Source organism: Poecilia reticulata, chromosome 8 (assembly GCF_904066995.2).
Source record: "Poecilia reticulata chromosome 8, P_reticulata-male-v2, whole genome shotgun sequence".
NCBI classification, from domain to species: domain Eukaryota; kingdom Metazoa; phylum Chordata; class Actinopteri; order Cyprinodontiformes; family Poeciliidae; genus Poecilia; species Poecilia reticulata.
Genome location: NC_088837.1, coordinates 10,407,071 through 10,434,105, shown reverse-complemented (window position 1 = coordinate 10,434,105; position 27,035 = coordinate 10,407,071). Strand labels below are relative to the sequence as shown.

The window sequence follows — 27,035 nt, the reverse complement described above, 5'->3', positions numbered from 1 at the left end:
AGTCTTACAACTAAACAAAGCAGCAAAGCAGAACAAGCGCGTTAGAGGGACAGCCACCAGCCAGCAGTAGGTGTGTAGGCGAGTAGGCGCCACTTTAGCTGTAGAAGCAATACGTCGGTGCATCCGCCATATTGGAAAGGGAACATTTGACTTAAAAAAAACCTAACCTATACAGGGTTTTTATTATATAACAAGCCCTTACAAATTACTTTAATCCTTTAGTATATTGTTCCTTTTACAGTGTTGCATTATAAGGGTGAGAAACGCAGAAAAACAAATAACTACAGAAATTCAACTGGTTGAAAAGCACCAAATAACTACGTTTAATTCATTTCATTTTTTATTTTAAGTAATTTTGTTACGTTAGAAACAAACAAAAGTGGACTCTGTTTTAATTTTGTTTTTCAGAAATCAGTTATTTGAATAGAAATCACTTTGTATTAGGTGCTGTAAGGTAGGTAACCAAAGTTAATATTCTTAAAGGACGCTTTGGGACACGTATAACTTTACCTTTTCTACTGCCAACCACATAAAACATGGTGGTAGCAAAGTGATGGTCTGGGTCTCCTTTGCTGGTCCAGAAACCATAACTGATGGAATAATTTTATTCCATATCAGATGACATTTCATTTTTCTTATGTAGGCTATAGTAAAATATGTCATAATGCTAAACACTTTCAATGATATAAAAAACTATTTTTATTGTAGAGCTCTAGTTTTCCCGACAAACAATGCGAAACAACTTGTGTTTTTGTAAAGATGCGTCCAGCTACAGGCCCTTGCCTACGTCATCACGCAAAGGAGTGCACTTCCTGTTCACGGCATTGGGTGGGTTGTGTAGATGATTTACTCATAACGTTCAAGGAATGCTTTTCTCACCTTCGAGACGATACTGGACAAGTGCTATTCGTTTGGCGATAACTCTGTTTGGACTCCCGTTGACCGCCTCCACCTCTGGAGCAAGGTATGAGCAGCTTTATGTTGTCGGTTTCAAACTAAATAGAAACTAAGTAGTTATCTACATGCAGCCAATAAACCAGAACTTAAAGTAGTTGTGTGATCTGTGGCTTTTTTGTTGCCCTCTTCAGACCTGCGGTTCTTTGCTCATCCCATCATCTTTACAGAACCAGTAAACATATTAAACCTATTTGTGGGGACTATTACACCAGCAGTATCGGGACCATGCCCTCCCCAGCAGGTCCTCATGTAAAAGCCAGATGTCCACAGTATCCAGAGTCCACCATCAAGCGCTTCGCTGTACCTGACGACAAGGTGGACTGGAATCAGAAATGGCCCGAGTACAGCCCAGTCAACCACACTGCTCCAGTTGTTTTAAAGAAGCCAGTCTGGGCTGATCCCGATATTGGGTGAGCAACGCCTGCTGTTTAAATAAATCTAACATCTGGATAATTTGATTTGATTACACAGTGTACATTTCACTTATTTGCTTTCTTATACTTGAAAAAGTACTCCCTGTTTGTCACATAAGAGCCACAAGGTCCACAGCATGTTAACTGTGATAAATTATGCAATGGATCAGAACAAAGTAGTGCATAATTTTGAAGTGGAAGCAAATCTGTACATGGTTTTCAACTTTTCTTTTTTTGAAAATATGAAAGTAAAAAGTAGGCCATTCATTTGAATTCAGTTCCCCCTATAAATTAATCAATTAATCTTTTTTTTTTGCAATTAAAGCTGCAAATGTTTCAAATGCGTGTTTCTGTCAGGGATGCATCTGCAGATACGGATGTTTTGTCTTCTTTCTAAAATAGCTCAGGCTCAGTCAGATTAGATCACTTGTGTCTGTGAATGCTGATTCTCTTAGCGCAGATTCTCAACTGCATTTCCATCTGGACCTTGGCATTTCTTACGCATGACTATACAGTTGCTTGAACTGAATAAAAGTGTCAGTTTTACTTTATATTTAAAAAAAATTATGTTTATTTTTTGCCTCCCAGTCACAAGCTACTTTGTCTGTCACATAAACACCAAATGCATTTCAATTATTAGCTGTTATGTGAGAAAAGGTGAAAAAGTTTGGTGTGTGAATAGTTTTTCCAAGATTTTCATATCATTTCTGTGTATCATTTGCTTGTCCTGCAGTTCCTTCTCTCCAAAGTTCAATGCTGTTGATGGTGCTGTGGACAGGTCGAGCTTTGAGGGAAAATACGAAGTGGAAAATGGGAAGCCATTGTAAGTTCAACAGTAATTTGCAACAATTCCCTGAAATTGGATTAAAAAGAGTGTGTGTGCAGAACTTGGATTGACAAGAGTGTGTGTGCAAAACTGAAAAAAAACAAAACAAAAAAACCAACAAAAAAGTAAACGCCAGACTCTTTAATGTTAATGCACGGTGACATTTAGGTGAGGACGATCTGTAGGTGCTTGTTCCTAAGTGGAGGTCAGCTAATCAACTTTGTGATCTTTACTGAAGAAATCCCAGTTTCCAATACTGATTGTTTCTGATCTAGAAACCCTCGTGGACGCACTGGTTTGACTGGACAAGGTTTGCTTGGACGATGGGGACCCAATCATGCAGCTGACCCTGTTGTCACAAGGTAACGTCTATTTAGGTATAAATTAGCATTTTGATTATTGTTTTGTTTCTAAAACAGAGAAGTCTCACTATCAACTAATTAAACTCATTTCTGTAAAAGGAAACAAGTCTTGATCAGACGTTTCCATCCAGCCATCTTTTAAATGAAAGCCATATTAATTTAGATCTAAAAGATTATTATTTTTAGCTAGTTGCACAGAGCCCCACATGTCTTTTTTTTACCTTCAGCTAGCTTCTGCCCTAATGCCGGTTGTATCTTTAAATGCCATTTGTTTCGGAAATGGTGGAAATAATTTAAATTGGTTGGTTTCCGGACGTAGACCTGGCTTAAGCATTTGTGACGGTTGAGGTCAGGCCCATTAAGAGTGCTTAATGTGAGTCTGCTTTGTCTTTCCCAAAACCCTTTGTGATGTGTGTTTGGTGTCAGTCGGAAGACCAGATTGAATCCAGTTCCAACTGTTCGATCAAAAACTGTCCACTTTGGTCGAAAGCCGATTTAGTTATAATGTTAAAGAGCAACCCAGGAGCTGCCAGGAATAATCCTCAGCTCCAAAATGGACACCTGAAAATTTGCAGCTGTTGACATGGACAAACACACATATAAGAAGAATGTTTATGAGTCAAAGTGAGGCTTTTAAACCTAAGCACACTGTATCTACCTTTCAGGCATGGTGATGGCAGCATTTTGCTGAGGGTTCATTTTGCTCTCACTGGCACTGGTGCATTGTATACAAAGTTTCTAGGATAATGAAGACCTCCAAATGTTTTTGAGGTTTACATCAAATCAACAACTGGATGGTTAAAACTTGGACATATCTGGTATTTATATGAGAAAATGATGCCAAACACACATTAAAACTTCATTTAACATGGATAAAGCATTAAACATCTTGACTAAAACCATTTAGAAAATCTGTGGGGCCAGTTTCTATTTTTCAATCGTGTGTTGTATTATTAGTCCGACCTGAACAAAAGATTCAAGTGCCGACTTAAAAGCTCAAAATCATTACTAAACGCATGTTCCTCGTCAGGAACATGCGTCAGGAATTATTTTTTAGCATGTAAACTTCTGACCGTCTCTATAGATGATTTTTATTCTTTTAACTCTCTGATGACCTGAAGCTTTACTCTGTGTGGCAGATGGAAGGTTGATGCCAGCGGAGCAAAGATTCATCACTCGGCCTCCAAAAAGCCCATCCTGCAGTTTGTGGCCATCAAGAGGAGAGACTGTGGGGAGTGGGCCATTCCAGGGGTACGCTATTTTCTTAGTCCTTTTTTCATGACATTTTCAGGGAAGCTGTGGAGAAAGACACAAAATAAACCAATTCGTCTTTGCATAAAGGAATTTAGAGTATCCTTTTGGATACTCTAAAGGAATTTAGAGTATCCAAGATCCCCAATCAATCAACTTTGCTATTAGACAGATTTGGTTACAGTGAGGTGAGTCGGCTTTCTTGCCAGACAGAAAACTTTACATCGACACACAATAAATATAAATAGAACATGATTCAAAATAAGACGGATCTCTTTTAAGATGGGTGTGGATAACCTCCTCACCTGCCTGAAGTACAATGATTCCGGGTTTAGCTGCATCTCATCCCTTCTACTTACTGGACCGTTTTTCTATTTGGTTCAGGCAGTTCTTCTTTTTAAGAGTTAAAATACCAAACCAGGACACAGAGCGGAAAGATGGAACCAATCCAATAAAGGCTCGATTAAAAATAGAACCAACAAGGTTTTGTCAAGGTGGAATGAAGACAGTTTCCTGAGTTCCCTTTCTTATATACAGCCTCACAGTTTGCCTTAGTTTGCTGTCAATAACTGTGACCAGATATTTGTAGGCGTCAACAGATTCCACAGCCTGGTCCTTTATAACAGTCGTTTCCTGTGCCTGAATGTGTTTTCTGAAAATCAGTGATCATATCCTTAGTTTTTGAGATCTTAATCTGTAAGTAGGACTCATCACACCACCTAACGAAGCGGGCCACTAAGCCGTGGCCCGTTTCTTCATCGTTAGGCAGGCTAATAACGACTGAGTCATCTGCATACTTTAAAGTGACTCATCCTCGCGGAGAGCCAGCGGAGGAACAGAGCGTCTTGGACAAAAACTTTCACTCTCCGTTTCCTTTTTCCTTGAAAAGTTTCGAATCCAGCCCACAGGATTAGAATCGGTGTTCTGAAAAAAAAAACAATAAATAAAAGATGTGCATCTGATCCGTTTCCTTCATTAGAAAAGCCGTGGCATCACGCATCACTAATTTACCTCCAACTGTGACAAATGACCAATCATGCTGACCAACGTTCACATTTTTATGGCACCCCGACTCGTGCTTGTTTATTCTCTGGCTAAAGTTAGGAAAATTAAGCTTTGAAGCCATTTTTTTTTTATCCTTTTGCTTTTTCATTCTGAAAATATATCTTGGTCTGCACATCCTGGTTTTGACAGGGGATGGTGGATCCAGGTGAACAGGTTTCCCTCACGCTGCAGCGGGAGTTCTCGGAGGAAGCCCTGAACTCGCTTTCAGTTAAGCAGTCGGAGAGGGAAGACATCCACAAACGCATCCAAAAACTGTTCGGGTCTACAGGGTTTCAGGTGAGTAACTTGTGAGTAAATGTGACGGTTTTTCATCACATTTTAGCTAAGAAAACAGAAGAAAACCTGCAATAGAATGGTTTAGATCGCAGAATAGCAAGAGCTAGTCCAGAACTAGGTCAGTTTGTAAAAAAAAATTTTTTTAAAAACCATTCTGCTTTGTTTTTGACTGTGACATACAATCCATTGGAAATTGTGGGTTTAACATAAAATGTGAAAAAGTTCAAGGGCTCTGAATATGTGTGAGAGATCCAGTTACCAAAAACGGATATGAGGAAGTACTCAAACAATATTGGATAAACCTATCTCCTTCCAGGTCTACAAAGGATATGTTGATGATCCAAGAAACACCGACAACGCCTGGATGGAGACGGTCGCCGTCAACTTTCACGATGAAGCGGGTAACTTTCTTTTGCGTTTTTCCTGAAACCCTACCTTCACTACAGCTGCACACATGTCCTCTAAATATTCCTGTGATCGACAGGCGACAGTGTGAGCGAGCTGCCTCTGCAGGCTGGCGATGACGCAGGACATGTCCAGTGGGTGGACGTGGACTCGTCCTTCGGCCTCTACGCAAGCCACTCCCACTTCTTGGAGCTGGTTGCCAGAGAGCGGCAGGCCCACTGGTAATCAGGAGACAAAAGGCTGCTCTGACGTTACGATGAGGCAAAGCAGAGCCTGAAGAGCTCTCGTCCATTCAGCACGCACGACCCCTAATGGGAGCGTTTCCACTAATTATTTAATGATATTCTGAACTAATAACAGGAAACACAAAGTGAGTTTAATCAGGTGGCATGACAAAGCAAAAAAAAGAAAAACAAACAAACAAAAAGAAAAAAGAAGTATTGTAACTATGAGGTTTATGTACATCTATGATAAAGCCATGGTCAGAGATTTGAATGCTTTTTTTGATTCATTTGATCAAACGGCTCCACGGAGGGTTTAAAGTGTGACTTTTTATGTTGCCATATTTATTGAATTCCCCCCAAAAATTCTGCTTTGCGCCTTATGTAGGTATAGTCACCATTTGAGCTCTTCCACGTCACTGTAAAGGGCAAAGGAAAGGAAGCATGGTTTAGTATTTAAATAAACAAAAATCTGACAAGTGTGGTGTGCATTTCTGCAGGGTTTCAAACTGTCTCACATAACTATCAAACATTTAGACCCTAAAAACTCTTCAAGATCTTCAATACTACCTCTAAAATTACCTATAATTGCATCTGAAAATGATTTTATGTTTTTGTACAAAGAACGCATTCCTGCTACTGGAACTGGCTTATTTCATGTTTAGACTAGAGATGTGCCGATCAGGTTTTTTCCTGCCGATTCCGATCACCGATACCGATCACCGATACCGATCACATAATTATTATTTTTTAAATCATAAGCACTACCGGTTACATTATGTGGAAAAAGGAACAATGAATTCACCTTAATTTAGACAAAAACTTGTTTTTAATAACTTTTTCCAAGAAAAAAACAAAACGGGCATTGTGCAAATTGTACTGATATTGATAATACTATCTTTAACAGACTGAAAACATATGAAGGCTCTGAAGAGGCTAAATAATGCAAAAAGTCCAAATAAGACCTCTCAACATTGCCAAAAAATTCAAGTATAAAACTTAACATTCAAAGGCAAATACAGGTTCCATTACAATAAACAATCCAGAGTTACTGAATGAAAACTTCCTGATAGCATGGTGGCTAGCTGATTACTGCTAGCTCTGAGAGGCTGTTTCTGACTGAGCGAAGTAATTATGCAAAACAGGGAGGAGGTCGGTAATTTTTTCAGATATTATCTGTCTCATGTTTTAATACGTGTAAAAAAATTTTTTTTAGGTTAGGTGCTGCAGCTTCAAACAGAGGTTCGGTGTGAGAGTCACTACCAGGTGGAGCAGAAGCAATGGGGCTTCAGCTGGAGCCTCTTACAAGAAATCACTAATTAAATAAGAGCCAGTCCTAGTGGGCGGCACAAATACAATACGCCTTTTTTTTTTTTTTTTTTACCCACATCCCAAACATTTGACTGTTGTTCAATATTCAAGTGATGTTCAGGTCATAGCTCTGCTTAAATAAGTGAACAAAGTCTGCTGTTTGACCGGAGAAGGAGGCTTTTTTCCCCCCCACACTTGTTTAGATGCTTTTTCACTTCTTGCAGACTGAGAGAGAGAGAGAGAGACAGAAGATTTTTATCTATAAACCACTCAAGCACTAATAGCATTAACTGTTGAAGGAAGGGAGACTGTGACTAATCTTTCATCTGATTCTGGTCAGGGCTGCATTATACACTTTAATGTTTAATGTCCAATTATAATTGGAGGTTTACTCTATTGGCAGTGCTGGCCCTGAGACTAAACAAACCGAGCAGCTGCTTACTGCTCAGAACCAATAGAGGGCACCCAAGAGCGCTGGGACAGTCACAAGTTGTGCTTCTAAATGCAATGCTTTGTTTGTATTGGTGATACAAGATTGTGCAAAATAAAACCTCTGATCCTTGATATTAATGTGTTAAATGTGATGATTGTAGTCAGACTTAAAAATATTTTAATGTTTTATTCAGTATTTTTACAAGTCTTGCCAGCTTCCATGTGTCAGTAGCCCCACAGCATGATGCTGTCACCACCATGTTTCATCGTAGGGATGCTCATGTCCAGCATGTTGCGCAGTGTATGTTCTCTGCCACACATAGTTTTGTTTGTAGGCCAAAAGGTTCGGTCTCATCTGGCCAAAGTGCCTTTCTTTATGTGCTTCCTAGGTGGGTAAACTGTAAATAAGACCTCTTCTGACATTCTTGTGACATTGACTTGCTTCTTGCCACTCATCCATAATAGCTAAAATTAGGGATATGTAGATATCGTGTTGGTTTGTCCAACCCATAAATGCCAAAGATATATCTTAAAGTTTGTGTTTGTGGCATGAAAAATGTGAAAAAGTTCAAACTGTATAACATTTGTCAGGACTGTATTTTTTTCATTTTACAAAATATTTAGACACAATTAAAAGGAAAATAAACAAAATGATTAGAACATCTTTGATTAGAACAGTTATTTAAATCATAATTTGATTTATTTATTTGTTTAAAAAACTTCACATTAACATACTGTAGAGAGATTGAAGTTAGCAGTTGTGGGAAGGGGTGTTGTGAGTCAGCTAAGAGGGAAACTACATTTCCCATAGATCTTTGAGACAAACGACGCCCAAAGCTGACGACGTGGCTGAGAAACGTCTCATCACCGGTTTTCAGCGGACCGGGTTGATTCAAATCGTAGAGCAGGCTGTTCTCTCATAGTTCTGGACTTGTAAAAGCTCTAGCGGTCCTTTGCAACTCTTTGACCTTATCACTGTGCAGTTATGTCGGGAAAAGTCAAAGGCCGAAGTGCGGCTAACGCGGACTCCATGGCTGGCGGAGTGTCCTGTGATGAGCGCATCTTGCGGAATATTCATCAGCTGTACACGGAGGCGGACAGCGGTGGGTTACATCACTTGATTAATACCTGTTCGTAATGCAGCTGCTCTTTTTTTAATTACAGTGTTTGAGATAAAGTTTGTTGTTACCCCGGTAACGCGCTGGAGTATTTCTGTTGGAGCTAGGTGTTAGCTACTTGCTAATAAGGATTTTGTGATTTTGGCTGACGTTGCACTTGGAGAGGTTGATGCTAATCAAGTTAGCCACCTCTGTTTTTAACCTGCATAAAATAATTTGTTGGACAACTACGTTGTTTAATGCAAGTGTAACAGCTTTTGTTTTATCCCTTAGGGTTCAATCTTAGCCAGGTGGACGGGAAGACATTATCACTTCTTTATTTTAACTTTATTTTTTCATAGTAGAACCAGCTATAAAACAAACCCTAATAGTAGTTTTGCCTGTGTTTTGTATTTTCTACAGGGTTAATTCCAGTGGCTGAATCTGTTGGTGTGAAGCTCCTTCCACCCAGGAAAAAAATCACGGTGATGCTGATGGGCAACCACTCAGCAGGCAAAAGCTCTTTCATCAACTGGTAAATATGGGTGTCCACTTTGACCTCTACAAACGTCAATGTATTTTACTAGAATTGAGTATGTTTAACACAAAGGGTAACATAATTTTGAAGGTTTTATATAGAAAAATCTTAAAAGTGTGACCTGCCTTTGTATTTAGCCTGCTTTTACTCTGATGCCACTAAATGAAATCCAGCTCAACCAAAGGCTTCCTGAAATCACCTGAGTGAAGTGAATAGACACCACCTGTGTGTTATTCAAAATGTTTGCAAGATAAAACTGGTGAACAAACATCATCGTTAAGTCAAAAGAACAAAGTAGACAAGTCAAGGGTTACTTTACAACATGTGTGCTACATTTTAAAAGAAAAACACCAGGAGTCATAGACATCTATAGTTATGCGCTGCGTACAAGAAGAAACGAAATACGAAATCAAACATTTTTCATGCATTATGTTGGCCCAATCAAAGTTTATTAGGAATCTGTGTGATGTGGAGAAATTGGTTTAGGATTTTAACGTTAGATCTTGATTAAATACCCTGAAGTTTGTTGTTGTAATGTGACAAAGTGTGGAATAGTTCAACAGGCTTCGTCTCCTGTGATCCATTTTAAGTTGCCCCATATTTTCACTCGCATGCATTTGCTGTTCCCAGGTATGTGGAGGAGCACATCCAGCGCACTGGGGTGGCTATTGAGACGCAGGGCTTCAGCTTTGTTACAAGCGGTCGCAAAAGAGAGTCCCTCACGGTGAGCGCAACATCAGCAGATTATCTCTGTGGAACAGAAATGTTGTTGGTCAAGGCATTAACACGCACATTCTTTTTTCTACCCTCCTGTCGTTATTAGTAGATTAATGCAGGAACAGTGACAAAAATGTGGTTTTGTTTCCATCTTTAGGGAAATGCAACCCTTCATCTATATCCACATTTCAAGCCTCTGGAAGAGTTCAGAGGTGAGCTTTTTGATTCATCGCCACCAAAAAATGCGCTGGCTGCTTGTCTCGAGAAGTTGCTTAAATGTTATATATATATATATATATATATAGTGGTGGGAAGTAACGAAGTACAAGTACTTCGTTACTGTACTTAAGTAGATTTAATAATGGGTACTTTCTACTTTTACTCCACTACATTTTACAGTAAGTATCTGTACTTTCTACTTCACTACATTTCTACAAAAGAGTCGCATTACTCGTTACATCCAAGTCGCATTGCGCTTTTTTTCCGTTAAAATGTGAAGTTCAGGGATTTAAGGTGGCGCCGTAAAATCCAAGCAATAATGTGACTTAGTGTCTGTTGTCACCCATCGGCTCCACCTTTACTCGCACGTGGAGCTCCAGACATGCGCAGTGGTTTCCTCTGAGCGGGAGAAGATGTCTGTCTAATGTATGTAATATAATAGCGCTGCATAAATCATAAGATATGGCGACATGTAAAATCAGCAGCGCTTCGCTTTCACAGACGGTGGGACTTCGTCCAACTTTTAGCGTCACTTGGAAGGAAAGCTTAAAGAAAGGTAAGATCTGTGGACGTGATGCTAGCAAAGCTAGCTGTACAGAGACACGTTGCATCTGCCATGAAAAAAAGTTGTCACTCATGCGCTGAATTACTGTGTGGAGGTGTTGACTGAGGTGTCGCATATATGGGACAACGCTGTGACCAAAGTGCAATAAAGTAATATGACATTCATGGACGATCCGATTCTTCTGGACGGATCTTGACTAAGTCCTATAGTGCTGAAGCCTCACTGAGAGCCGTTCTTTGTTCTTGTAATGCTCTGCGTACACTTCAGTAGCTATTTTATTTCATGAAAATATTTTTATATTTAATTGGTGAATAAATAAAACAAGAACGTAAGAACGCAGAGCATGATCATTGCTCTTTGTTTTCGTCACCTGTCATGGTGGCAGACGTTGCAGCAGGAGGGAGGATGAGAACAGTCACGGTGCTCCTCCTTCTTGGTTACTTCTTGCTTATTGGGCCTTGGACAGTGTTCATAGTTGAGCGTTGTTAATTGCTATGTTTAATGGTGCAATTTCTGACATTGGCAATATGGGCAACCGCCCAGGGTGTTATTTTTATAGGGATGGCAGGAGACCTCTGTGTATTGTGGCACAGAGATGAAAGCAAAACAGAATGAAGAAGAGTTTGAATTGTCACTGGTTAAATTTATTTCAACTCTAAGTATTTAATATCTAGGTGTTTTGATGGGAAAGTGGATCTTTCAGATCAATTTGAGAAGCAGTTTTGATAGGTGCACTTAATTTTATTGTCATGTAGCGCGGGGTGCTGGTTTTGATTTGGTCTTGGGTTCAGTGGTCTAGACTACAACTCTGCTACGTGGCTCTTTGGTTCCATGTCCTCCTCTGCCTGTTGGATTTCTTTCTAAATAAATGTGTGGCAAAAAAAGTGAAGTTCATGTTATGTTAGGACAGAAGACGAGATGTTTCCATCCCTGAAATTATGATGCATAGAATCACATATCTAAGTCTAAACTATGTTACAGAGTAAACTCAATAAAAACATGCTTTATCTGTGGCATTGTTCATTAAAATAGCACATTACTGATGTATTAAAATTAAATACGATTGGTTCACTTAATGATATTAGTGATTAGGTAATGCATTCAGCAAGTACTTTTACTTTTAATACTTAAGTATTTTTAAAAGCCAGTACTTTTTTACTTTTACTTAAGTAAAATGTTAATGTGGTACTTTGATTTTTTCTTAAGTACATTTTTGTCTGTGTATTTGTACTTTTACTTAAGTACATTTTTTGAGTACTTTCTCCACCACTGTATATATATATATATATATAAATACTATGCTATTTTTCAAATGGTTATCCGACCTTTTAAATTCTCCTCAAGGTGTTTCAGAGTACCTGAGCACAGAGATCTGCACATCGCGACAGAAGCGGTTCAGCCTGGTGACGTTTGTGGATTCTCCAGGCTTGGTGGATGGAGATATGAAATATCCCTTTGACGTGGACGAGGTGATCCTCTGGCTGGGTGGGTTCACACAAAAATGCTTCCAATCATTTGAACTTAGATCTCCATGGTCAAGTGCCCTTCTTCCAGCCTGATGGATTGTTCCACTTCCTGGTGTTGCATCATAAGCGGTTCTCTCCCCTATTCAGTTGTTTAAATCTCAGCAGAAATCGACAATTTATTCTCTAAACAAATGTAAGCGCTGTTTCCCAAATGTGCACATTGTTCTTAGCAAACACATTTAAGCAATATTACAGAAAAAGTGAAATTACAAATAAATGTGCAGGTGTGAAAGAAAACATTTTAATAGTAGCAATGAGAAATGACTGGAGGAACATCAACACTTTTCCATTTTTAAAGGCTTTCATTCATTCCTATTATCCTTCTTTCTTTTCTACTTTTCATTTGTTTTGTGTACCATAATTTTTTTTCTTATAGTCTACTCCTGACTTATGAGGATTTTAAAAAAGTTTAGCCTACTTGAACCCCATTTTTTCTTGTCTTTCCCATTTTTAGTAGTAACCTTAAGAGTCAGTTGTGTTTGTGAGATATATTTATGGAAAGCAGAAAGTCGTGGATTAAATATGTAAGCTTCCTTCATGGTGTTAAATTTTAAAAAGTCAAACTTACTTACAGTATTATGTTATGGTATTTTTATAAGAATTGTTATGGATAGCATTAATTATTGGTCTATTAAAAAGAGGATTTTTCAAACATTTCAGCTAATGCTTTAGAAATGAAAGGTAAAAATATGTAAGGGTTTTCACGTTTCTTTTTCAGATATGCCTTCATTTTATTTACTATGAAATACTGAATTACTGAATTTACTTCACATGTTCAGCTCAATATGAGTAGAACAGGTTCTTCTGAAGCTTTGCTCTCTTCTTTTGTAAACAAAACCATTTATTGCCTCAAAGAAAAAGATGAACCTCCAGTTTTCTACTCCAGCTCTTACAAAGAACCGACTTCTGTTTCTCAGTGACTAAGCAATATAATGATGTACTCTAATATGTAATTGTTTTATTTACTCTTGATCATATATTTATGACCCTTTTTTTGCTAGATGATTCTGTCTTCTATGGAAAATAATGTATTTTATTATTGTTACTTTCAGGGGAACTTTGTGACCTTATGCTGGTTTTCTTTGACCCCATGGGTCAGGCTCTGTGCAAGCGCACCCTCAACATTGTGGAGTCCCTGAATGAAAAACATGGCGACCGGCTACACTTTTACCTGAGCAAGGCAGATGAAGCTGGTGGAGAGTCAGACAGACAGGTAAACTCAGCTGCAGCTCTGTCCAGGTGCTCTTCTGCATTGGTCTGGAGGGGAAAATATTCATATGTACTACACTTTTTCACATTTTTCTTTTTCAAAATGGTGGCCCACACATGTAGAAACAAATGTGTTGTCCACCATTTTTTAACAAACAGTTTAGGCTGAAAGTGTGGATGACTGTAAAGTGGTATTTGGTGGAAACCACTTCCAGATTGACTAATTAATACTTGTTTTTGTAATTATGTTAGAGAGTAATGATGCAGATTGTTCAGGAGCTCTGCAAAAGACCAGGACTCAACAAATGTGGGTTTGACATGCCCACCATTTACATTCCCAATCCCAACAAGGTAGGTCAGATTTCTGACGTTAAACATGTGCATGTAAAATCAATCATTACTTGTTTTTATTCATCACTTCTCTGCCTCTGTTTCCAGCCCAGTCGCTGTGTGAACCAGATTGAGGAGGTCTGTCGTGCCATCGAGAAAACCATCAACCAGACAGTCCAGAACACCCTCAACTCCCTGGAGAAGGACTGTGAGCTCATCTGCGAGGCCATCACGGATAAACTCATCAGTGACAGGTAAAAAACACACTTCACAACTTATTTCTATGATCTTTTTTTTTCCCCACTTGTCTCATTACCTTTTATTTATTTTTGAGTACCAGGTTTCTATCATATTTTTGATAGTTCAACAATAGCATGGAATTTGTCTTTTTGAAATCATGAATAAACTTAATAGTCATGCAACAAATGTAGAGATCGTTTTTAACTCGGATGTCTGGAAAGACCTTGGAAATTTGAGTTTGGAAATCGGTGAACATTTGTGGAAATATTTCAAGTGCTCCCTGGATCAGTGATGCTTTCAGAGTGTAACCCTGATCATTTGATCCACAGGCAGAACAGTTTGCAGAACAGACGCGCTCGCTGCCAGAGCTGCTTCCTGTCCCTGTTGGGTTTCTGCATCCCACTGGCTCTGCTGGCCTTACTGTTGCTGGGGATGTTGTCCAAAGAGCTACTGGACATGGCTCTGGGCCAACAGGGCAGAGAGACTCTCTCGCTGTATCTGGTGAGCGTCCATCAGGTGCAGAATCAACCGCTTTGTTGCCGTTTTTTAAAAGCGTGGCTAAAACTTGTGGCTTCTTTGTGTTGCGCAGACTCCAGTAGCGAAAATATTTGACTCCTTGTCTGGGGAACAGCAGCTTTATTCCGGCGGTGGACTGGTCTTTCTCTCCTTCCTCCTGCTCATTGTTGCTCGCTTTGCCCTCAGGTAGGAGGCATCAGAACCATCTGTGCCTTCAGTTTGATCAAATATAACTCGGTCACTGTCGAGTGTTTGTTCTTTCTTCTTTTCCCCAAGAAATATGCAAGTATGTTTTTTTTTCTTCTTGCTTGTATAACCTTTTGTGCTAAGTTTGGTTATTGTAAAATAAAAAAAACATTCAAATAGGAGCCAAATTGAAAAAACATCAAATCAAACAACAGATTTTTTAAATTTTTATTTTATGTGATAAACCAATACAAAGAAGTATTTAAATTTAAAGTGGAAGGAAGTGAACTATTGGGGACTTTTTTTCTTGACTGTCTGCAGAACTCGGCCGACTCTGTCAGGCAAACAGAAACGGCAGCTTCAGGAGAAGCTCGAATACATTCAGGAGGTGGTAAAGACCAAAAAGGTATCTTGATCCACTCTGACCTGGTCATGGCGAGGAATGATGGGTTTGGGTTTTAACGTTTTGTTTTCTCCCTCTAGAAAAATCTCTACGAGGAATATCTGCGCCAGAGTGTTAGTGATCATGACATGGACTTGTAAAGAGAAAAAAAAAGTTCCTCGCAATGACTTGGGACCAACTTGCCAAGATTCCACACCAGCTCAAATATGTGTCTTTCTTTTTATTCCAAATATACGTGGCATTCAACGAAAAACCCCTCCATGATCTGGTGCTTTGACTTGGGTACAGCCTTTTACATGAACTGTGACACTATTCTACCTGTACATGACATGAACTTGTTACTGATCTTATTTCTTCTGAGCATTTCCTTTCTGAGTCCTGTGCCTCTGTCTCTTTCCAGGTAATTTAGGTGTAGACCACTCTGTAACATAAAGACGTTGAAGCTATTTATAACAACATATAGCACTGAATTGAGTCTCTTTGTAAACATTTTCAACTTTGAGGGTGTTACCCAGAATTTTATACAATATTTTTTCATCAAGATGTCACACATTTGTATAATCCCTAAAAATATATGTGGTTTAGTAAGTAGAATAATCAATTAAAACTTCTGCAGTTCTGATTGTTTGCCAGCAGTCATGAAATTGCATAGGATTGCATTTCAACTTTTTAATTTACTCTCCACCTTGTCGTGATTTAAATAACTAAATAAACGGTTCAATCAAGAAGGATCTGGGAGAAAATGTGTATTCATACGCACCACCTTAAGGGCTTTTATCATTATTTATTCTGTACTTAAGTTGGGTTACACTGTTTAATGATTTAATAAAGGAGACCAGAAATATTAAAGACCACATACAGTCATGGCCAAAAGTTTAGAGAAGGATTCAAATGTTAATTTTTACAAAGTCTACTGCTTCAGTTTCTATAATGGCAATTTGCATATACTCCAGAACGTTATAAAGAGTGATCAGCTTAACAGCAATTAATTGCAAAGTCAATATTTGCCTAGAAAATGAACTTTATCCCCCAAAACACATTTCAACTTCATTGCAGCCCTGCCTTAAAAGGACCAGCTAGCATCGTTTCAGTGATTGCTCCATTAACACAGGTGTGGGTGTTGAGGACAGGCCTGGAGATCAATCTGTCATGATTAAGTAAGAATGACACCACTGGACACTTTGAAAAGAGGCTGGTGCTTGGCATCATTGTTTCTCTTCTGTGAACCATTGTTGCCAAAAAGGCTCCAGGGTGCCCAAGAAAGATCAGCAAGCGCCAGGACCGTCTCTTAAAAGTGTTTCAGCTGCGGGATCGGGCTACCACAGTGCAGAGCATGCTCAGGAACGGCAGCAGGCAGGTGTGAGTGCATCTGCACGCACTGTGAGGCAGAGACTCTTGGAGCAAGGCCTGGTCTCAAGGAGGGCAGCAAAGAAGCCACTTCTCTCCAGGAAAAACATCAGGGACAGACTGATATTCTGCAAAAGGTACAGAGAGTGGACTGCTGAGGACTGGGGTAAAGTCATTTTCTCTGATGAATCCCCTTTCCGATTGTTTGGGACATCTGGAAAACAGCTTGTTCGGAGAAGACGAGGTGAGCGCTACCACCAGTCTTGTCTCATGCCAACTGTAAAGCATCCTGAAACCATGTGTGGGGTTGCTTCTCAGCCAAGGGAGTTGGCTCTCTCACAGTCTTGCCTAAAAACACAGCCATGAATAAAGAATGGTACCAGAATGTCCTCCGAGAGCAACTTCTCCCAACCGCCCAAGAGCAGTTTGGTGATGAACAATGCCTTTTCCAGCATGATGGAGCACCTTGCCATAAAGCAAAGGTGATAACTAACTGGCTCAGGGAACAAAACAGAGAGATTTTGGGTCCATGGCCTGGAAACTCCCCAGATCTTAATCCCATTGAAAACTTGTGGTCAATCATCAAGAGACGGGTGGACAAACAAAAACCTAGGAATTCTGAAAATGCAAGCATTGATTGTGCAAGAATGGACTGCTATCAGTCAGGATTTGGTCCAGAAGTTGATTGAGAGCATGCCAGGGAGAATTGCAGAGGTCCTGAAGAAGAGGGGTCAATACTGCAAATATTGACTTGCTGCATTAACTCATTCTGTCAATAAAAGCTTTTGTTACTCATATTATGATTGCAATTGTATTTCTGTATGTGATGAAAACATCTGACATACACACATGAAAACCAGAGGGCAGCAGATCATGTGAAAATATATTTGTGTCATTCTCAAAACTTTTGGCCATGACTGTACTGTAAAGAATAAAGCTATAAAAGCCTTCAAAGAATTTTATTTAAAAAATCACATGAGCAGACTCAAGCCATTTTTGGAGTGAAACATCCTTGAGGTATTTTTGCGGTTTTCCTAAACCCACCTGAGGTCCCAATGTGTCATGCTCCAGTTTTATTCTTGATTCATGTAGTTCCGTAATAAAGCGGTGAAAAAACGTGTGCATCTGGAGCTAATTCCTAAGATCATGAGTTAAAAAATATAAGACATTCAAGATAAACGAGGACTGGAAAGTCTGGGATTGACTAATTCAGGTGTGAAACAAGCAGGTAATCTTGTTCCCTCCATTCTTTTAAGAAGGGTTTCCATTTTTAGCACCTATAAAAACTTGATGGTGTTACCGTTTTCAGAGGCTGTAGTTATGTGGTCACCTTATAAAACGTAAAAAAAAAAATGACAGACTCAAATGGCAATGAAAGTTTCTGGAGGTAAAATTTGTTTGTAAAAGCATAGTTGGAACTAGATTAAATTAGACTTTTTAGGGGGTAATTTACCTAACTTAAAGCAGTAATAAGTTGCCATTAAAATTAGTCTCACAATTTCTAAAAATCCAGCATATATCTTTGATTTGCAACTTTCTGTTGGAATGGGGGGTGGGGGGCTGCACAGTGGCGCAGTTGGTAGAGCTGTTGCCTTGCAGCAAGAAGGCTCTGGGCTCGATTCCTGGCCCCGGTCCTCCTGCATGGAGCCCTCCCTGTGCATGCGTGGGCTCTCTCCGGGTACCCCCACAGTCCAAAACATGACTGTTAGGTTAATTGGCCTCTCCAAATTGCCCCTAGGTGTGAATGTGTGTGTGTGTGTGTGCATGGTTGTTTGTCCTGTGTGTCTCTGTGTTGCCCTGTGACAGACTGGTGACCTGTCCAGGGTGACCCCACCTCTCGCCTGGAACGTTAGCTGGAGATAGGCACCAGCAACCCTCCCAACCCCACCAAGGGATAAAGGTGTAAAGAAAATGGATGGATGGATGGATGTTGGAATGGGGTGAGTGTTTTGCTGCAGGAGGGACTGGTGAGCTTCACAAAATGAATCGCGTCATGGAAAACTACTCATACGATGTGGAAATGTTTAAAAGACAGCTTGATGAGTTTTCAAACTGGATGATAAACCGAAGCATACTTCCAAATTAGTTGCAAAGTGGCTTAATGACAAAGTCAGTGTTTTGGAGTGGCTATGACACACTGACCTCAGCACCACTGAAAACTGGTTAACTGGGTTGAAAATGTCAGTGAAGCAGCCTACAAAAGTGACTCAAAGCAATTCTGACAGGAGGAATGGGCCAGAATTTCAGCAAACTATTCTAGAGTAAGGAACTAATTAAGTCCTAAAAAGCTCCTATTATTCTGCCATTTAGCAAATAAAGTTATTTGCAAAAGCATAATATTGGTGTTGTCAGGCAGATTCTATTTATATGACTTCTTGAATCTGGCACTAATCAGGCCCTGGGTGTGGCTGGCAAAAAAAAAAAAAAAAAATCAAGGGAAAGTGATTAATCAGTTAACTCATGATTTTAAAAGAGGGATTGGGTGTGGCTTAAAATGCAAGCTTTTAATTTGAAAAATGTTTAGTAACTGTACTGTATATTTTGCCTGCTTACTCTACAGAAACTGCTAAAAATATACATTTACAAAATTTTCTCCAAGTAAAATTTAGAGTATTTAAAAGTAACTCCCGCAATAAAACTCTTACATATTTAATATCTCATAGATACAGTGAAATAAACACTTTTCCTGGCTTGTTACTGCTTGAATGGCATCCAGGGTCAGGACTTTGTGAACAGGAAGGAGGTTGACGTGTTTTCCGCAGGCTCAGACCGGGGAAAGTTGTTTCCTGAACTAATGCTTTCCACACCAAACCCTCGCCCTCCTACAAAATGACTGAAGCGGACTTTAGGAACTGTTAATACTCGTGTTTTTCTTCGTTTTTTAATTTTTTTTTATTTCTCGCCCATGTCCTGCCTGTTACTGAGCTGTCTGATGAGAAGATGAGTTCGGAGAAGGAAGACACAGGTACTAAAAGCAACAGGTTTAACTCTAATCTGCTCTCACAAACAGCTGCGAGACAGTGCAATTAGATTTAAAGCTTGAGTTTTATTTTTTTTAAATGTTGGCTTGTTTCTAGTGTCGGGTTAAAGCTTTAGCTTGCTTACGTTAACAGATAAACGGCCTGTTAGCATGATTGACCACTGAAATTAACTGCAGCGGCTAGGCAGCAGCTAACACATCCAGCTAACAAAATTGATACGTTGGAAGACAATTTTATAAAATATTTGCATTATTACTAACTATAAGAGTTAGTAATGATGCAAAGTAACGTTAAATATTAGTTTTTAAACCAGTTACCCACACCTGACAAAAAAAGAGAAGCGATTCCGAAAGTAAATAATGAGAAGTGGAAGCGAAAATGCCTATAATTGCATGTTTTTGAATGGTTACTGATGCATTAAATGAAGTTTTAGAAATGTGAAACCTTTCTGTGTAAAGTTTGGTTCTTTTTACATCTTCTTTTACAAGCTGTGCTATTTTGAAAGTCAAGTCAAGATTACCTGTTGCGTATAATGAAGTAAAGGAAAAATTCCTCAAATGCTTGTTTAGGTGTCTTAAAATATGCCTTAAAATAAAAGTCTTTTGCAGTTTGTATTTTAGTAGTTTTGTTAAAAGATAAACAGTGATTATATTTTTCCCTTTTTACAAAGCTGTCCACCTGAAATCTGTTGTCACAAATGGATAAAGTACTTGTTTCTAATTGTAAATGAAAAAATAGATTTAAATTGTGTTCGTCATATTTGATGTGACATATACAGGTGCATCTCAGGGAATGAGAATATTATCCAATATAATTTCTGTTGTTCAGTTCAGAAATATGTTACTTATACAAGTGCTATAATTTTTTTATATTTATCATTTTGGGTTATAACTAATTAAAAGTTGACATTTGTTTTTTTTTTTAGAAAATAGTTATGGTATGGCCTATACTCATGGAGAGCGCTGACTTGACAGCTGTCTGCCAAACAGTCTTTCACATGGAGTGGAAGTCACAAACAGTCATTGCTAAAGAATCTGGTTCTTGGCAGAATACTGTATTTAAGCATTGTGATGGAAAATTTTGTGGAAGGAAAAAGTGATAAAAGCAGCACAGGGATAAGCACAGCTTTGAGAGGATTTGAAGGTCATTCAGCAGGACAACAAAGAGTGAACTGTGGCTGCAGTTAGTGTTTGGTCTCTTTTTTTAATATCCTAGTTGAGTTGTAATGTTTATAGAAAATAGCTGGGTAAATATTGAAGTTAAACCTGCTTGCACTTTTCTTTTTCTATTGTTTAGATTTGTAATCCTGTATTAGGCTTTCCAAAAGACACCAAGCTTCATCTGCATGTCAAATTATGGAGACATTTCACCAAGTGCAGTTTCCCTTAAAGAGCAATCTTACTCTCTCGTCTAAAAAGTAACATTTTACTCTAAAAGTAATTTTATCTGTGAGGTTTATTTAAGAAGTCTTATATGATCGAGTTTTGACATAAACGACATTAATTTAGAAAGAAATATGCATTCTGCAATGATAGTGGTGCACTTGTCATCAAATTATTTTCAATATATAGATTTTTAAGGGCTCAAAATAAGAGTTTGACTTCTTAATTTCTTATTGAAATACCAGTTTGTGTATAATTAAATCAAAAGATTTTGAATTTATTAAGTAGGTGATAATTAAAGAGAAAAACAAAACACGTTGTAATAATTTGCCAGCATGTGCAGATTTGTCTCAGTTCTGCTGAGACTTTATTTCCACTAAATAAAATATTGGTTTTAATGAGCTACATGTAAAGTTTTTGTCTTTAATCATGTGTGATAGCTGAAATTTGGGGTTTGTAGCACATTATCATTTAATAGCATCCTGGTTTGTATTAACTTTATATTTAGATCTTAGCATAAATTCAACAATTCAGCATTTAAAACATAATGCTAGAATTTTTTTTTAAAGGTTTTGTTGGCTCTAGTGGCCTTTATTTGACAGGAAAGTTGGCAATGAGAGATGGGAAAAGACATGCGGCAAAGGTCACCAGGCTGGGAATCGATCCTGCGACGGCCCAAGAGCCAAGGCCTCCATACATGGGCTGCGCTTAACCCCTGCGCCACCACAGCACACCCATAATGCTAGAATTTGAACATGTTTTTTTGTCTGCTTTCAGGCTAGTAAGACTTTTTCTTTCATTCATTTCTTTATTTTAATGTTTTTATTTTGGTCTAAAGTATTGGGGTCTTTGCCTTGTGGCCAAAATTGTCAAATTGGATCCGAGTATAAAAAATAAATAAATAAAAACACAAGAAATATTTTGTTGTGCAATGTTGTTTTTATTCGCTCAAAAATAAGCCAAACATTATTATTAGGATCATCAAGCAGATAAATCTGCACTTTGCTGTCGGACTGCAATTACAGTCGCCACACTGTCAGCTGTCAGTATTTGTTTTTAAACAGATGTAGTTACCTCCGCCATGCACTCTGTGCGTAAAGTGGTCAGGAGTGCGAACTATAAGCCGTGGAAATGACGGAGAGCAACCACATTCAAATAATAGAAAATAACATTTTCTGTGTGAAATTATGCAACCAAGGTAACAGATTCATACATTTCCCGAATTCTCCCAGGAGTGTCAACATGTGGACATTACTGCGTATCAGATTTCCTGTGGGGAAGTGTGATAAACGATAACGCTGTGTGTGGTTTTCAGTGGTGAGCCTGCAGGCCCAGCTAGCTGAGTACCGGGCCCAGGCCGAGCACTGGCAGGGCGTGGCGACCATCTGCGAGCTGAGCAAACAGGAGGAACTGGCCGAGCTGCAGAAACAATGTGATGAAGAGATACAGTCTCTGCAGGAGGCGCTCAGAGGTCAGGAGCTGTGTGTGTTCGCACTATGTGGGTTACATTGCTCTAAAAGTTTACACAGCTAAAGTTATATCTTGTTGACATTTTTGGACCCTGTTGATCTAAAAGGGATTTAGAAAAGCATAACAGAAAATTATTTTCATTAGTTGCCTAATAGGACATTAGATTTTTTTTATTACCCCAAACTTGTTTCTGATTGGATGATCAGTCCAACTATCACCTATGAATAGAAATTAGATTTGATAAATGTTTTAGTTTGCATTGTCCACATGTCATTTCTTTTTTCTTTTAAAGTTTTTTTTTTGTTGGCTCTAGTGGCCTTTATTTAAAAGTAGTTTGACAGGAAAGAGGGGACACATGCAGCAAATGTCACCAGGGTGGGAATCGAACCTGCGACCACCGGCATGAGGACTAAGGCCTCAATACATGGGTTGTGCGTTGCCCCTGCACCACCGCAGCATCCCACACATTATTTCTAAGTTTTAGTTTAGTTTTTCTCACCTTAAATTAAAGTTAGACATTGAAAGTCAAATTGAGGCTTTCAATGTCTCATATCTAAATAATATATTCATTCAACAGTTAAATTAATATTTTGAAACTAATCTCTTATTTAAACTAAACCTTCTAATTTGTTCTCAGAGTAGAACAGGGTTAGTACATTTTTATCTGCTTTTCATTTGCTTAATTGTTTTTTACTAATAAATATTAGTAGATGATCAATAAAAATAGCAATTCTTGATTTTTAGCGATAAACGTTAGCTGATTTGACCTCATAATCTTTAATTTAAGAGTAAATATCTTTGGTTTATTCTACATCATCAGAGACTGCAGCTCAGTATGAAGCCAGGATAGCGGTGCTGCAGTCCCAGCCTGTGGACTGGAGGAGAACCGGTGGACACAACGCGGTCAGTTTGCTTCTTTTAATATTTTAAGTATTTCAGACTGAATCTTATCGATTGTTTTCCGTCTGTTAGACCAGCAACAGGAAGGGCCGGGGCGACGCCGACGTCTCCACTAATGACTCTCCAACGTCGGCTGTCAACAGCTCGAAAGAGGATGAAGCGGCTTCGCCGGCGGACCAAACGCGAAGTCGACCCGCAGAGTTGGAGGCAGCGGCAGAAGGAGAAGGCTCGCCTCTCTCAGCCGAGGGTTATTTCTCACTACAGAACTGCGACTCAGCGTCGCTGTCCTCGTTCTCCCTGGACACGCCGTCTCTGCCCAGAAAGCTCCTCGCTCAGGACGACACGGATTCGCTGGTTTCCACGGGAACGCTGGTTCCCGAAGCCATCTACCTGCCGCCAGCCGGACACCGCCTCGTAACGCACAGCGACTGGGACGCCATGAACGCGCAGGTCCGGACACGGCAGCGTTCGGCTATCGGGCGGCAGAAGGTCAGAGGGTTTTAGTAAACCTGTGCTGTGTTTGACAGCTGTCGGAGCTGCGAGGGGAAGTGAACCGGCTGCAGGCGGAGAAGGAGGAGCTGGAGAGAGAACTGGATACACACACCCACCAAACCCACAAACAGGTGGGACACGCTGCTCTGATTGGCTGATAAGAGTCGATGATATGATGTGTAATCATATTTTTTGTGCTCCTGTTTTTTTAAAGCGTATTATTTTGGCATCCTGATTTATGCATAAACAAGAGATGATATGTAATAAAGTAAAAATTGCTTAATTTTCTGTGTGATTCTAAAGTGTGGCCTCAATTAAGAACAGCATATTTTACATATTGTTGCTGAATTTATAAAAAAAAAAAGAAAACTGAAAATTGGATGTTTTTTTATTAATGCGTTTTCTGAATAAGCTGATTAACTCTGGAGGAGTCAGGAGTCATCTGCACATTTGAATAAAAGTTGTTTGTTGGTGTTCAGGTCTCACTGCTCCAGTCTCAGGTCCAGGCGTCAGAGACTCTCCTGCAAGATTTACAGAAATCTTTCAGCCAATCGCAGAGCGCTGTGCAGAGCCGACTGGTGAGTATAACAACACTGATCTGAAAAATGTGTCTAATGAAAGTGTTGCAAAAAGGAATGTTTATTATTATATATTTACATATTTATTATCGTCATATAATAATAGCTGTCTGCATCCTCCTCCACTTACTGGACCAGACAGAACCTAAACACGCCTGTTCGCCTTTCAAAACAGATTCTGCACGTGTGTAACTTTCATATTATGTGACATATCAGAAGCGTGCATCAGGAACTATATAAATAATATGTTTAGCGATATATATTTTAAAATAAACTATTTTAAAAAATAGCATTTTTTGCAAATAAAGTAAGCGTTTCATAAACCTCAAATTGGAGTTTTTAAACACGGGTTTTGACATTTTGGGTTTTAAGCTATTTAAATTGTCATAGGGGCGATCAAATGCATTTAGATCAATTAAAAAAATGTGAAATAGCCCTTTAACTAGAATTGGAAGCCTCAATCATGAGCATTATTTTCTCCTTGGACATAAAGGGCATCTTTTCTTTCTTTTTCTTTTTTTTTTTTTAAGGGAATGCAGAATTAAAATAAAGTGCGCTTCTAAATGCCTGAAACCGACCTCGCTCTTTTCTCCTGTGCAGGCAGAGCTGTCCCTGTCTCAGCGGAAAATGTGTTGTGAGTTGTCCAGGCTGAAGGGAGAAGAGGTTGACGAGAGCTTACTAGACTCCATGTCGTCCCTCTCGAGCGCACAGCATGTAAATCCACCATTTTTAAAACACTCTCTTACAGAACACCTCACTCAGAGGAGCTGTCCAATTTGGTTTTTATTTAAAAAAAATCAATTCAAACATATTTTATAGTTTACTGTATTCCTGTAGGGGGCGCACTGTGAGGAGCGGCTTCGCATTGAGATCGTCAATCTGAGGGAGCAGCTGGACAGCCGGACGGAGGAGAACGGTCTGTGGACAGTTTATTTATTTTTTTCCTAATCTGTGATTATCCTGCTAACTTTCGCATTGCTGAAATAATTTCTTCCACTCCCTTCGTGGCCGCTGCTGATTACGACGACTGTCATCAGATGTTTTGGAAGGTGAGTGAACATCATGGTTTATCATCACACTGCTCACAAATTAACCTCCCCTGAAGGATAATGTTTCATTTCAAACGCCTTTGGTTAACTATCTGTCCAGTAATAAGTCTCACGGCTGTAAAGTTACAGAGCTGCGCTTGTGATTTCCTCCGCAGTGCAACTGTCCACTCTGAGTACGGAGACGGAGAAGATCCAGGCTGAGAGGGACCAGCAGCAGGCTCAGCTGCTTTCCTGCCGCAGTGAACTGGACGCCCTGCGGGTGGCGCTCACTCATTTGCAGAGCTCAAACAAAGGCCTCACTCATGATAAAGTAAATAAAACTTGATCACAAACTCTTATTTTGATGCGGTTTCAGCTATTTGAGATAGTACTGTGTGCTACATGGATGTCGTGGTGTACTACATTTGTAATGTATTTATCTGCAATTGCCCCTTAGGGACAATAAGGTTTATCTAATCTAATCTATTTAGTCACACTAGTGAAATCTGTTGAGGAGCTGACGATGGTAGGCTGTAGGGACTTTAAATAGGCCATTCTGATGGATGCATGTGCTTTGATTTAAATGTGGGGTCTCAAACTTTATCCCTGAGGGCTCACGTCCTGCAACTTTTAGATAACACACTTAATGTAATTGTCTGAATTACCTCCTCAGCAGGAAATCGAGTTCTAGAGAGTCCAGCTAATGACCTACTTGTTGAAATCGGGATCCCAGCTCTGCAGTTTGAGACAACTGATCCAAAATCTTCCATTCGTACAGCTCAGGCTGTATGTTTTGGGTCGTTGTCCGCCTAGAAAGTGAGTTTTTTTTTTTTGTAAAACTCTGTTTCTCTATTTCTTTGGCTCTCAGGCCGTTCTTCACCAACAGTGTCTGGAGCTCCGAAGCCAAGTGATCAGTCTCCGCTCTCAGGTGGACACCAGCCAGACCGTGCAGAGGGACTTCGTCGAGCTCTCGCAGTCACTTCAGGTGCGGTACGAAACGACGCCCAGCGATGAGGTGTAAGCTATCAGAACCGCCCTCGCATGTGCCCCCGCTGACATCTCATCCTCCGTCTCTCTGTCTCTCTCTCCGCTCTCCAGGTGAAACTGGAGTTGATCCGGCAGGCGGAGAGCCTGGAACAGGTCAAGGAGATCCTGGGGGAGAGCGTCGGCGAAGCGGAGTCTCAGCCGGCCGAAGCCTCGTGAGCGTCGGCGGAGGAAAAGCTCAGGAAACCAAAGTACAACGTCAAACATATCGCCCGGACCGAGACGGTCCACGCGCCGAACTGACAGGCCAGATAATGCAACACTGATTTCCTTTTTCGCATTAAGACACAGGAACCTCTCACAGACTGTATCGTCTGCTTTCCACTAGCTTAATGAAACGGTTGATCGAGAACCATTTTTATATTTACTTCTAGTAACACATTCCTAACTCTAACCTGAACATAATTTTGTTCATGAAACTGACACTCGTCTGCGCAACACTCGACTCTGCAGTGATTCTACATATTTAAGCAATATTTCTCAGTGAAGAAGGACCTGTATGCAGCTCGGTGCAATAAGGATGTATAAAGCAATGCAACATAGAAGATTTTTTAATGTATTTTGTTTTTATATGTAATTAATAATCTACTTGTTGTCACTTATTGGGCGAGTAGTCGTAGACCCCGTACCTTTTAAATTTGAGAACTGAGATTAGAAAACGAATGCGTTGTATTAGTAGAGGGATATAAATGTGTACCATCTTTTTTTGTTTGTTTGTTTTTATTACACACTGAAGATGAAAAACAAG

At 39.5% G+C, this 27,035-nt stretch overlaps 3 protein-coding genes across 5 annotated transcripts; all 3 read left to right on the top strand.

Annotated features, from left to right (window-relative positions):
- Positions 1–38: 38 nt before the first annotated feature.
- nudt9 (nudix (nucleoside diphosphate linked moiety X)-type motif 9) lies at positions 39–7,651 on the top strand. 2 transcript variants are annotated; one of them, XM_008416623.3, is made up of 8 exons: positions 39–964; positions 1,125–1,367; positions 2,104–2,193; positions 2,472–2,558; positions 3,698–3,809; positions 5,004–5,150; positions 5,467–5,551; positions 5,635–7,651. In XM_008416623.3, exons 1-8 carry the CDS (start codon positions 867–869, stop codon positions 5,778–5,780), a joined length of 1,008 nt encoding a protein of 335 aa, XP_008414845.1. In that variant the 5' UTR covers positions 39–866; the 3' UTR covers positions 5,781–7,651. The 2 variants fall into 2 exon arrangements, with proteins under 2 accessions (XP_008414845.1, XP_008414844.1); XM_008416622.3 differs by having other exon boundaries at positions 1,089–1,367.
- Positions 7,652–8,318: 667 nt separating this feature from the next.
- LOC103469113 (uncharacterized) lies at positions 8,319–15,796 on the top strand. 2 transcript variants are annotated; one of them, XM_081609851.1, is made up of 12 exons: positions 8,319–8,622; positions 9,040–9,151; positions 9,785–9,878; positions 10,029–10,083; positions 12,000–12,140; positions 13,234–13,394; positions 13,643–13,741; positions 13,829–13,974; positions 14,290–14,461; positions 14,550–14,662; positions 14,984–15,068; positions 15,146–15,796. In XM_081609851.1, the coding sequence occupies exons 1-12, from the start codon at positions 8,505–8,507 to the stop codon at positions 15,203–15,205; spliced, it is 1,356 nt and encodes a 451-aa protein (XP_081465977.1). In that variant the 5' UTR covers positions 8,319–8,504; the 3' UTR covers positions 15,206–15,796. The 2 variants fall into 2 exon arrangements, with proteins under 2 accessions (XP_081465977.1, XP_081465978.1); XM_081609852.1 differs by lacking the exon at positions 8,319–8,622 and adding an exon at positions 8,724–8,878.
- A 3,345-nt stretch (positions 15,797–19,141) lies between these two features.
- On the top strand, positions 19,142–26,992 carry rabep2 (rabaptin, RAB GTPase binding effector protein 2). Its single transcript, XM_008416625.3, has 12 exons — positions 19,142–19,377; positions 22,091–22,246; positions 23,066–23,148; positions 23,218–23,595; positions 23,673–23,768; positions 24,117–24,215; positions 24,816–24,929; positions 25,053–25,131; positions 25,253–25,264; positions 25,420–25,574; positions 26,112–26,228; positions 26,342–26,992. The coding sequence occupies exons 1-12, from the start codon at positions 19,353–19,355 to the stop codon at positions 26,444–26,446; spliced, it is 1,419 nt and encodes a 472-aa protein (XP_008414847.1). The 5' UTR covers positions 19,142–19,352; the 3' UTR covers positions 26,447–26,992.
- Positions 26,993–27,035: the final 43 nt, after the last annotated feature.

Coding starts and splice junctions, on each gene's coding strand:
- LOC103469113 (XM_081609851.1), top strand. CDS start 8,505: ATGTCGGGAAAAGTCAAAGGCCGAAGTGCGGCTAACGCGGACTCCATG. Junction 8,623..9,039: donor GTACACGGAGGCGGACAGCG/GTGGGTTACATC, acceptor TATTTTCTACAG/GGTTAATTCCAGTGGCTGAA. Junction 15,069..15,145: donor AGGTGGTAAAGACCAAAAAG/GTATCTTGATCC, acceptor TTCTCCCTCTAG/AAAAATCTCTACGAGGAATA.
- nudt9 (XM_008416622.3), top strand. CDS start 867: ATGCTTTTCTCACCTTCGAGACGATACTGGACAAGTGCTATTCGTTTG. Junction 2,194..2,471: donor GTGGAAAATGGGAAGCCATT/GTAAGTTCAACA, acceptor TTTCTGATCTAG/AAACCCTCGTGGACGCACTG. Junction 2,559..3,697: donor GCTGACCCTGTTGTCACAAG/GTAACGTCTATT, acceptor TCTGTGTGGCAG/ATGGAAGGTTGATGCCAGCG.
- rabep2 (XM_008416625.3), top strand. CDS start 19,353: ATGAGTTCGGAGAAGGAAGACACAG. Junction 22,247..23,065: donor TCTGCAGGAGGCGCTCAGAG/GTCAGGAGCTGT, acceptor CTACATCATCAG/AGACTGCAGCTCAGTATGAA. Junction 23,769..24,116: donor CCCACCAAACCCACAAACAG/GTGGGACACGCT, acceptor GTTGGTGTTCAG/GTCTCACTGCTCCAGTCTCA.